Here is a 12,610-nt window from a genome sequence, read left to right on the forward strand (position 1 = left end):
AAACCCGATGGTGGAAAAAACAATCTAACAAAGAAGCCAAGCGACATGCGCAATATACACTAGAGGAGGAGTCACTATACCTTGTGACTCAAAGACTTCTGTGAAGAAAAACAACTTGTAACCGTCTGACCCAAACACTAGATGGAAGGATAATGTTAAGCATATGTATCTATGGCCAACACAGCTTTCAGGTTCAGAGAGGCAATTTTCTCTCGGACAGCATAGCGTTAGAACAGGGGGTACCTCAGGGCTCTGCCCTGAGTCCCACCCTGTTCAACCTGTATATGGCCCCACTGGCAGGGGTGGTCCAATCGTACGGCGTAGAGCTAGTCTCTTACGCCGACGATACTCAACTGCTGATCTCCCTGTCCCAAGTTCCCTCCTTGGCTGCTGAAAATTTTAAAACCTGCATGAGCAATCTTGCAGATTGGATGACCCAACATTGCCTCAAACTTAACGGCTCGAAGACTGAGGTGTTGATAATTGGAGGCAAGGACACTAGCTGGACCAAGGAGTGGTGGCCATCCTGTCTGGGGCCTCTGCCTACTCCCGGCAGAGAAGCAAAGAATTTAGGTGTCTGGGTGGATACCAAACTCTCCTTTGACAGCCATGTAAATAAAATTGTAGGGAAGTGCTTTGGGGTCATGAAAACTCTCAACCGTACCCTGGACCTTCTCCCTTTGGAGGCCAGGCGTACCTTGACTCAGGCCCTAGTAACCTCTCGCATGGACTATGGCAATGTACTTCTTCTTGGTACTTCGGAAAAGAACATCAGGAGACTGCAGGTACTACAAAACTCGGCAGCACGGCTAGTATTGAGATTACCCAGAAGAGTTGCTTCTAAATCCACCTTGGCAACCCTTCATTGGCTGCCCATCAGGAAGAGAATTCTTTTTAAAGCCCTTCTTTTATGCTTTAGAATTATCTCTCACAGTGCACCGTCCTACTTGTCTGACCTAGCTGTCCCATACGAGCCTAACAGAGCACTTCGCTCGATGGGAAAGGGCCTCCTCATGATCCCCCGTATAAAAAAATCCAGAATGGGAGGTCGATCTTTTCGTTCCCTGGCAGCAACCAAATGGAACACCCTTCCCATCAATATTAGGTTAGCAAAAAATGAAGCCACCTTCAGGAAACTTCTAAAAACACACCTATTTGCCCTTTAGGCTCTTCCCCTCCTCTGATCTCTGACTCTATTCCTCAGCGCGGGGATACGCCGGTAGGCGTCACCATGCGCTCTACAAACCCCTTTATTATTATTAGGGTGCTGTAAAACAATGAGCACATAGATACCTATGGTAGGTACAGACACATATCTAACAAAAGGAGGGGATTCTAAGAGAAAAATAATGAACAATCGAATTAACCTGTGGGCAATGTATGCACAGAATGGTGTTAAAAAATTATATCAAAGAGACATTGACAGATATCATTTTTGAACACCATTACTGTAAAGGGTTAAGATGTTAGGTTTATGTTTTTTTACTAAGTATTTTCGCTTGGTTTTGTTGGTTTTCATAAAACAATCAACAAGAATCATGAACAAAAATTAGGAAAAAACATTGAAATTATATTTGGGCAACTATATATTACATTGATTTGTTCACTGTCTTTCAGCAGTGGATAATGTGTCAGTCCCGAATCCATAAAATTGTAGTGCATGGAGTGTAATATACAGCAATGTATATTATAACAGATATTCACTAAGCAAAGCTTGTGATACATCTATCAATCGGTACTCTCATCCTTGTAATAATTCACCTAACTTCCCCATACCTTTTGGTGATTAGAAAGTCAGCCTCTGGCCTCATATATGGGCATTTCCTGTATAAAGCACATATTCATGCCACATTTCCATCTAATCAATCTGGAAAATATTGCATCTCCAGTTCGGAGCTATGTCTTTGCTGGTCAATGATAGCCCCACATGCAAAAGGAAAGGGGAGGGGGGCGAGAAACAGAGGCGGGGGGGAGAAACAGAGGCGGGGGGGCAGACCAGAGCGGCGGGGGGGGGAAAGAGCGGGGGGGGGGGAAAGAGCGGGGGGGGGGGAAAGAGCGGGGGGGGGGAAACAGAGCGGGGGGGGGAAACAGAGCGGGGGGGGGAAACAGAGCGGGGGGGGGGAAACAGAGCGGGGGGGGGAAACAGAGCGGGGGGGGGGGGGGAAACAGAGCGGGGGGGGGAAACAGAGCGGGGGGGGGAAACAGAGCGGGGGGGGGAAACAGAGCGGGGGGGGGAAACAGAGCGGGGGGGGAAACAGAGCGGGGGGGGAAACAGAGCGGGGGGGGGGAAACAGAGCGGGGGGGGGGAAACAGAGCGGGGGGGGGGAAACAGAGCGGGGGGGGAAACAGAGCGGGGGGGAAACAGAGCGGGGGGGAAACAGAGCGGGGGGGAAACAGAGCGGGGGGGAAACAGAGCGGGGGGGAAACAGAGCGGGGGGGAAACAGAGCGGGGGGGAAACAGAGCGGGGGGGAAACAGAGCGGGGGGGAAACAGAGCGGGGGGGAAACAGAGCGGGGGGGAAACAGAGCGGGGGGGAAACAGAGCGGGGGGGAAACAGAGCGGGGGGGAAACAGAGCGGGGGGGAAACAGAGCGGGGGGGAAACAGAGCGGGGGGGAAACAGAGCGGGGGGGAAACAGAGCGGGGGGGAAACAGAGCGGGGGGGAAACAGAGCGGGGGGGAAACAGAGCGGGGGGGAAACAGAGCGGGGGGGAAACAGAGCGGGGGGGAAACAGAGCGGGGGGGAAACAGAGCGGGGGGGAAACAGAGCGGGGGGGGAAACAGAGCGGGGGGGGAAACAGAGCGGGGGGGAAACAGAGCGGGGGGGAAACAGAGCGGGGGGGGAAACAGGGCGGGGGGGGAAACAGGGCGGGGGGGGAAACAGAGCGGGGGGGGAAACAGAGCGGGGGGGGGAAACAGAGCGGGGGGGGGGAAACAGAGCGGGGGGGGGAAACAGAGCGGGGGGGGGAAACAGAGCGGGGGGGAAACAGGGCGGGGGGGAAACAGGGCGGGGGGGAAACAGGGCGGGGGGGAAACAGGGCGGGGGGGGAAACAGGGCGGGGGAAACAGGGCGGGGGAAACAGGGCGGGGGAAACAGGGCGGGGGAAACAGGGCGGGGGAAACAGGGCGGGGGAAACAGGGCGGAGGGAAACAGGGCGGGGGAAACAGGGCGGAGGGAAACAGGGCGGAGGGAAACAGGGCGGGGGAAACAGGGCGGAGGGAAACAGGGCGGAGGGAAACAGGGCGGAGGGAAACAGGGCGGAGGGAAACAGGGCGGAGGGAAACAGGGCGGAGGGAAACAGGGCGGAGGGAAACAGGGCGGAGGGAAACAGGGCGGGGGGAAACAGGGCGGGGGGAAACAGGGCGGAGGGAAACAGGGCGGGGGAAACAGGGCGGGGGAAACAGGGCGGGGGAAACAGGGCGGGGGAAACAGGGCGGGGGAAACAGGGGGAAACAGGGGGAAACAGGGCGGGGGAAACAGGGCGGGGGAAACAGGGCGGGGGAAACAGGGCGGGGGAAACAGGGCGGGGGAAACAGGGCGGGGGAAACAGGGCGGGGGAAACAGGGCGGGGGAAACAGGGCGGGGGAAACAGGGCGGGGGAAACAGGGCGGGGGAAACAGGGCGGGGGAAACAGGGCGGGGGAAACAGGGCGGGGGAAACAGGGCGGGGGAAACAGGGCGGGGGAAACAGGGCGGGGGAAACAGGGCGGGGGAAACAGGGCGGGGGAAACAGGGCGGAGGGAAACAGGGCGGAGGGAAACAGGGCGGAGGGAAACAGGGCGGAGGGAAACAGGGCGGAGGGAAACAGGGCGGAGGGAAACAGGGCGGAGGGAAACAGGGCGGAGGGAAACAGGGCGGAGGGAAACAGGGCGGAGGGAAACAGGGCGGAGGGAAACAGGGCGGAGGGAAACAGGGCGGAGGGAAACAGGGCGGAGGGAAACAGGGCGGAGGGAAACAGGGCGGAGGGAAACAGGGCGGAGGGAAACAGGGCGGAGGGAAACAGGGCGGAGGGAAACAGGGCGGAGGGAAACAGGGCGGAGGGAAACAGGGCGGAGGGAAACAGGGCGGAGGGAAACAGGGCGGAGGGAAACAGGGCGGAGGGAAACAGGGCGGAGGGAAACAGGGCGGAGGGAAACAGGGCGGAGGGAAACAGGGCGGAGGGAAACAGGGCGGAGGGAAACAGGGCGGAGGGAAACAGGGCGGAGGGAAACAGGGCGGAGGGAAACAGGGCGGAGGGAAACAGGGCGGAGGGAAACAGGGCGGAGGGAAACAGGGCGGAGGGAAACAGGGCGGAGGGAAACAGGGCGGAGGGAAACAGGGCGGAGGGAAACAGGGCGGAGGGAAACAGGGCGGAGGGAAACAGGGCGGAGGGAAACAGGGTGGAGGGAAACAGGGTGGAGGGAAACAGGGTGGAGGGAAACAGGGTGGAGGGATACAGGGTGGAGGGATACAGGGTGGAGGGATACAGGGTGGAGGGATACAGGGTGGAGGGACACAGGGCGAAGAGTGGTGTGTTGTGGCATAGAGTGGAGAATGCATGGTGTGGTAGTGCGCTGCCATTACAAACAACACATTTTCAATTGAAATGACCATTAGATTTGCACAGACACATTTTTATAGTTAAAACTATACAGCACACAAATGATAATGTGTGGAAATGACATCACCTAGTGTATCGATTTGTTTTGATTGCATTAAAATATTTGTTTCCGATCCATATTTATGCAATGATTCTTGCCACCCGTATGAAACGAATGCACCATATCCTCATACACCCCGATCAATGCGGCTTCATGACGATTTGCAGCACAAGGCAATGTCAAAGATGCCTACATGTGGCCCTCGCTCACCGTATCCTCCTCTCGCCATACTTAGCCTTAGTGCCGCTTGACTTGGAGAAGGCCTTCGACATGGTCGACTGGCACTACCTGAGGAGTGTGTTGGAGAAGGCAGGCTTTGGCCCCCATTACTGGAAAATGGTGGGAGTCCTTCACTCCAATCCATCAGCCAGTGTCCTCATAAACGGAGCATTATTGGACGCATTCCCTGTCGAGAGAGGAACACGGCACGGGTGCCCACTTTCCCCTCTCCAATTCGCCCTTGCAATAGAGCCTCTGGCTTGTCTTATCCGGGCTGACGACCAAATACAGGGGTGGGGCTGGCAAGGCTCCTACGAAGACCGGATTGCCCAATATGCTGACGATGTCCTGCTCTATCTGGCTGACCCGTAATCAGTCCTCTCGCTGTTCTCCTGGGGGTGATGGAGGGAAAGGATGGCTCCCAAGTTGATAAATTGGTTCAAGGAACTGCCATCTTGATAGCCAAAAGAGACATCGCAGCAGCCTTGAAGGACTCGGCATCTCCCTCTGTCGCAAAATGGCATAGAGGTGTGGACTGATGCGCCATCCAAGAAAAAGCTGTATATGAATCATGAGGTTGTCTGGCTAAACATGAACGTATATGGGGCAAATGGATGGGATCACTGGGTTGATTATTCACAAAAGGTGTTAGGGAGAAATGGAGGCAATGCTGGGCTTGTCCTTCAAATGACCAGATGGGAGAGGGAAACACACTGGCATGTTTTACGTGTCAAAGTGATGCATTGCTAACTTTGTTGCTCAAAATACCAATAAAACTGTTTATCAAAAAAAAAAAAATAATAATTGTTTCTGGCACACTTCCGAATTACTAAAAATTTGCTTAATTTGTGCTTTCCTAATTCTGGAATATTTTGAAAAATTTGCACACACCATTTAGACATTTAAATGTCGGTGTGTGCTAGAAAAAAAGAGTTTCCTTTCACAGTACCGGTTTGTCAGATGAAGTCTTTCATTTTGAAGTCAGAGAAAGAAAAGTAAGCACCAAGCTCCCTTGGAAGCCTGACATTTGACGTCTGTCTTTAAATGCACAGCAAATGTGACAATGTAAGAACAACATTTAAAGGGTTGTGTACAGAAAACGAGCACTCATGGATGAATTCGGAAAAGAGGCTATGTACCTTGGGAAGGACAAAGACATGACAGACTGCTTAAAACAAATAAAAAAGCAAGCAAATGTGAGTTACAAAACACAAAGTCAATGGTGAGCAAGGAGCAGAATGCATTCTTAGATCAGCTATCAGAATGTCCACGAGAAGTCTTTAGCAAACCAGACAAGCTCTGCTGCCTGGTAGTCTTCGACCTAAAGCTGTGCTGTCTGATAGGCTTCGCCCTAAAAGGCAGGGACTGCTCCTTCATTATGAAGCTTTGCTTAATATGGTGCTTTCTCCATGGTTGTCGCTCCTCAGGCACTGTTCAATGTTGGATCCAATCAGTGGGGATATAGGTGCTCTCTCCTCACTTCACGTAAAGGCAACGGTGCAATCTACGCAGATGCAATGAAGAGCAACAATTCGGCCCTGTTGCACTAATGTCTACCGTTGAGAAGATGAGCTTTTTTAATTTCCCTGGTGCTGCTGGTGATGATGCAGAATAGTTATGTACAGACAGCGGCAACCCTAAAGGAACTCTACGATCCATGGATACATAATAGTCAGAAACCACAGCATGGACACTGAAAGAGGATTTGCGAGATACGAGAACTGGACCTACAATAAGTAATAACTGGAATCCGTAAACTTAGCCATTGGAAAAGAAAAAATGCTTCACCATGCATGACTATCCTGACATAATAGGCATGGACAGGCACCCATGCCTACAAGTCGCGAGAAACAATATGGTGATTTCTTTTGCCATAATATATGCCCAGAAACACCGAGGATAACTATGAATGAACTCAAAAAGCAGAAGAAAGGTGGCACTCACGGTTGTCACTGTAATCATCGACCAGTATAATTTCTTTGACGAGGTGGGGAGGGCTTTTTTTCAACACACTGTAAAAAATATCATATTGAAAAGAAACATCAGAAGAACTCTTCTTTATGTACTTACTTTGCACATGCACTCAAGTGTGACACTGCATAAGTTATGTGCTCAACAACGAAATTCACAATAAGACAGATTTGACAAATCAACTAAACAGGAAAAAAGAGACACATGCAACAGACTTCTCGAAGTAGAAAACTAAAGGATTAAGAGGCAAAATTCACCTGACAAAGGCAATGCACAAGATCAGACAAAATTCACTGAGTTATCTGGCATTCCCATTGGCCTTTGCTTGCCATGCCTTTGCTTGCCATATAGAAATTATGTGGCCTCCATGTGTTGCTTCATTGATCATAGCTGGTATCAGCATGCTTACGTTTTAAACAACATAACCCACGTTCAATTTGATTTTCCCCAAATATTAGTGTAAACCTTGGCCTATAGACTTACCTGATTATTGTGCGCAGTAAAGCTGACCTTGCCTCATTATGAAAAGTAATCACCACACTGGTGGCCGGGAGATCGTGATGCCATTGCTTCCGTCTGCATCTGAAGGTAAATGAAGATAAAAAAGAGTTAGCATTACATTTCCTGGGGAGTACCGACTCCTTTATACTCAGTGCATTGAATTTCTTGCCTCCAGACACTGTGGAGAATGGAGAAACAGGAGCCTCCATCTAATGAAATGCTATATAACCTACCATCCAAAGACAGGGGTCAAATATCAGGCTATGTCTCCCAGGGAGCTTGGTGTTTATTTTACTTTCCCTGACTTCAAAGTGAGAGGATTTATGTGACAATTATGCCGGCTACTGGGATTTTGAAACCAGTTCCTGGGACTCTGGTTCCTTTCAGCCACATACCACAGCGCAGGTGGTGAGGTGCTTGGCGCAAACAAAATAAGTCCCAGAAATGTTGTTGTGCTAGAGGTACTCACATGTTGAAAAAAAAACACCCTGTGAAATGTGTTTTTGTGTTTGGAAAATGCGCTAGTTACTAAATTTGTAAAACAAGAATCTCTGTGAAACGCTGCTTTATTTAAATAATTATATTTCATCCTTGAAATAAAACGGTGTTTCACAGGTATCGCACAAGTTGTGCCTATGCACAAACCGGAGTCAGGATCTTTATTTACGAAAAGTTTGAATGAAATAGTAGGAGAAATGTAAACTTGAAGTTTCTGGCTCCAATTAGTGCCAGGGACAACTTGTAATTGTAAAAAATGATCCCTGCTTTACTTCAATTAAATTATGGGAGAAATGAACAGAAGGCTTAACAGTTCACTTTAAATTCATCTCATTATAAAAAAAAAAAGACCTCACCCATCCAATGGACATATTTTTTGCATTCTGTTGTAAATGTGACCTTAACTTGAAATTAACAGGGACAGCTGAACCAAGGGCCACGCTTAACTCTATGACCCTTTTACAATCACTCATGAAAATGTTTTGCAGTTAAAATATTGCAAATTGTGAAACCAATGCAAATACTAATTTTTAAATTCAGTAAATGTATTTCTCTAACACGCATAAGTGTTTAATCAGAACATCAGATTATATCACTGCGTTGAGAAGGCATTTTTAGACCTAAAAGTATTGGCTCCATGGAATAAGACAAAGTCAATGGGCCCGATTCACAAAGGTAAAATGAGACAAAAGTCTAATTTTACGACTCTGGGTATTAACAAGCGGCATTTACTACTCGTAAATGCCCTTTATGAATATCGAAAGTCGTAAAGTTAAACTTTTGGTATTCACAAAGGGCATTTACAAGTAGTAAATGCCCTTTGTGAATACCAAAAGTCGTAAAGTTAGACTTTCGTATCAGATTACTTATGTGAATCGGGTCCAGAGAAGGCAGGAATGGGGGGGGGGGGGTCTCTAGGAACAAGGCGCAAGTTGCTTCTTTAGTAGCTCACTATGAATTTCACTGATCAGAAGTAGCTCTCACTACAGAACAGGTTAGCGACTCTTGCTTTATACTAATGCGGTCTAAGTTACTGCACTCCAAGCCACTCTACTATGCACCACTATACTCTATGACACTACTCTCTGCACCTATCTACTCTGCACCACTCTATGCCACTGCACTCTACACTGCAGCACTCCACTCTAATATAATCTGAACCACTCCACTCTATTCTACATCACTCTACTCTACAACACTGCTCTCTCCGCCACTGAACTCTACGGCATTCTACTCTGCATCAACCACTCTGTGCTACTATACGCAAATCCACTCTAAGCCACTCAAATCTACTCTACACCTCGGCACTCTACTCTATACCACTGTACTCTATGCCACTTCACTCTACTCTGAAACACTCTACTCTATACCACTGAAGTCTATGCCACTCTATTCCACTCTGTGCCACTCCACTCTATGCCACTCCACTCTACGCTACACTGCACTCTATGCCACTGCACACTACACCAATGCTCTCTACATCACTTTACTCAAAACCAATACACTCTATGCCAACGTACTCGGCACCACTCCAATGTACGTTACTATACCCTACACCACTGCACTCTATGCCACTCTACACCATTGCACTGTCACTTTACTCTGCACACTCTACAACACCGCACTCTACACCCATGCACTTTGCGCCACTCAACTCTACACAACTGCACTCTACTCTGCAGCATGCGCTCTTCGCCATCCTACTCTGCGCGACTTGACTCTATGCCACTTCACTCTACTCTGCATCACTCAACACCATTCTAATCTACTGTGCAGTACTGCATGCTATGCCACTTCACTCTATTCCTCTCTACTCTACACCACTCTACGGCCATGCACTCTACCTCGCTCTGCTATACACCACTGCACTCTTTTCCATTGAACTCTATACCACCCAAATCTAGGCCACACCCCTCTGCACTACTCCACTCTACAACACTGCACTCTACTCTATGCCACTTTACTCTACACCACTCTACTCTATGCCACTGTGATCTACCCTGCACTACTCCTCTCTATAGCAATCAACTCTACGACACTGTACTCTACGCTGTGCCACTCTAAGGCTCTGCAGTCTATGCTATGCGACTGTACTCTAAACCTCTGCACTCTATGCAAATGCACCCCACACCACTTATTTAAAAACCAATGCACCCTTGCCACTACCCCTACGCCAACTGCTTTGCACCACTGTGATTCACACCACTATACTCTACAACATCCTACTCAGTGCACCTCCACACTACGTCACTCTACACCATTGCAGTCTACGCCACTCTATTCTACTCAGCACCACTGCACTCAACATCACTGCTTTCTGCCTCACTCTACTCAGCACCACTCTACGTCTCTGCACTACTCTACTCCAATCTATGTCATTCTACTCCACTCTGCGCCACTCCACTCTATGCCATTGAACTCTACACCACTGCAATCTACTCTGAACCGCTCAACTCTAACCAACTGCACTCTACGCAACTCCAAGCCAATGCACTCTACACCACTTAACTAAAAAACAATGCACTCCATACCCGTCTACTCTGCACCACTGTACTTTACGCCACTTAATTCTAGGCCACTCTACTACAATCTACTCCACTGCACTACACGATACTCTACTCTATGATTTTCTACTCCATTAAATTCTGCTCCACTGACGCTCTACTCCAGTCTATGCCACTCTACAGCACTCTAATCCACTCTAAGCCATTCTGTGATGTTACTCCACTCTACAATGCTCTAACCAACTCCCTCTATGCCCCCCATACAACTTTACTCCCATCTATTCTGTGACACACTATTCAGCCTTACTCTATGACAATCTACTCCACTCTACGCAATGTAGGCTTTCCTGTTTTCAGTTTCTATTTTTGGTGAATTCTGGTGGTGTTTTTTCAGTGTTTTCCAGTGATTTCAAAACCTCAAAAAAACAGTGCTTTTCAGTGGTTACTCATTTTCGCCCCCAAAAAAACAACTGAAACGGTGTTTTACCGGTGTTTATGGGACGCTTTGCTTTTATTATTGTTTGCTTTCTTAATTGGTGCATGGAATATAGACAGTCTATGTACAGTGTATATGAGGTTAAAATAAATTTTTACAAGTCGAATTTATTGTAGTACACCATACAATATTTTTTCAGTGAATCTTTGGTCATTCGCGCTCTCTCTTTCCTACCCATGTACACTTTTATTTGGGAAAAGGCCCTCTCGACATTGGCACTTGAGACTGGCAACGCTAAAACAGACAGTACACAATTTGCCAACTCTGGCCACTGACGTAGCTTTCCATGCCAATACTGGCGCACCTCAAGGTTGACATTCTCTGGGCCAGGTTCTGCGACATATGCGTTGAACTGGGTGCATATGCCCTCAGAGGTGTTAAAGCGGTCAAAAATGAAGCTGTACTTCGCAAAGTCTGGAGAAAATTCCCCTTTACGGAAGGGATCTAACACTTGCGCAGAGTACCAAAGTGAGGCTTCATTGGCTTCAAACGCCATAGTTGGTGAAGGGACATTTCTATGCATCATAGCTAGCCATTTCTCATGCATTGTGAAATTAAATTTCCTGAATTGGTCCTCAACACTTCTCTGCTTACCAAGTGGCAAGCATTCTAACAGGGAACATGTTGCTGTGCCAAAGTCACTTCCAACAGTGCCCCTCATCCCTCCATGCCCCCCCCCCCCCTATTGATCTCTTCCTCGGATTCCCTCACTGCCACACTCCACAAGTGCCTCTGATCTCCCCATAGCCCCTCCTTCTCGTGACCTCCTCCTCGGATTCCCTCACTGTCACCCTCCACCAGTGCCCCTCATCTCTCTGTAGCCCCTCCTCCTCATGACCTCCTCCTCAGATTCCCTCTCTAACACCCTCCACTAGTGCTGCTCGTCTCTCCCCAGCTCTCCCCCTCCACCCCATGACCTCTTCCTCGGATTCCCTCACTGCCACCCTCCAACAGTGCCCCTCATCACTCCATAGCCCCTCCCAATACCTCCTCCTCAGATTCCCTCACTGCCACCCTCCAACAGTGCCCCTCATCTTTACGCAGCCCCTCTCTCATATGCATTTCATTTGTTGTACAGCGCTACTCATGTCAGTGTAGTGTGTGTCAGTACTTTACACCACGCACACATTATACAGAGACAATGAGTCATACAAGTATGTAAATCAGTCTACAGGGAATGTCACATAAGCCAATGAGGATTACAAGGTGTATGAATCACGTCATCCATACTGGTGGGCAATATATTTTAAGAGGGCTTGGTGTGGGGAAACACAACTTTAGGATTTAAGAGTATGTCAGCTTTACTGATAAAAATGTATGTCTGCCCAAACATACTCATTTTAGCAACATTAGAATAATGAAAGACTGAGGAAGTTCTAACTATATTACAAAACAAAAATAAGCGAATTTCTAACTACACCATTCATGTTTGTATGCAGCTCTTTGGCAGTTCATTGGTCACTGTCCTATGTTAGGATTGTAACTTCTGAACTGCAAGTAACACAAGGATCTCTGTGTCAAAGGCAGTAACCCACTGAGCTTCCACATAAAATACAGTTCATCTGCATTTAAAAACTACGGACAGACAAACAATTGCTCTCCAGCAGGATCATTAATCACCAGCGTTATCTGGGCATGTTGTGTTGTCTTATTTTATCCTGCATCGGCCATGATAATGATAAAAACTGTTTAAATGAAGCGTACACGAAGTATGTGTCCTGCTGGTCCTGTGCACATTTTAAAACGAAAAACAAATAGTGACAAATTCTCTTACCTACTCCAT

At 48.6% G+C, this 12,610-nt stretch overlaps 1 protein-coding gene across 2 annotated transcripts in view; it reads right to left on the reverse strand.

Annotated features, from left to right (window-relative positions):
• GALNT2 (polypeptide N-acetylgalactosaminyltransferase 2) overlaps positions 1–12,610 on the reverse strand; it is a 948,626-nt gene that overhangs the window by 523,994 nt on the left and 412,022 nt on the right. For both annotated transcript variants that reach the window (XM_085612020.1, XM_085612019.1), the window contains 2 exons: positions 7,312–7,410; positions 6,802–6,869 (listed from right to left, as the gene is read on the reverse strand). In XM_085612020.1, coding sequence (XP_085468146.1) covers positions 6,802–6,869; positions 7,312–7,410 — 167 coding nt within the window. The remainder of the gene's footprint in view (positions 1–6,801; positions 6,870–7,311; positions 7,411–12,610) is intronic.

The sequence above is a fragment of the Triturus cristatus genome, chromosome 6 (genome assembly GCF_964204655.1).
Source record: "Triturus cristatus chromosome 6, aTriCri1.1, whole genome shotgun sequence".
Taxonomy (NCBI): Eukaryota; Metazoa; Chordata; class Amphibia; order Caudata; family Salamandridae; genus Triturus; species Triturus cristatus.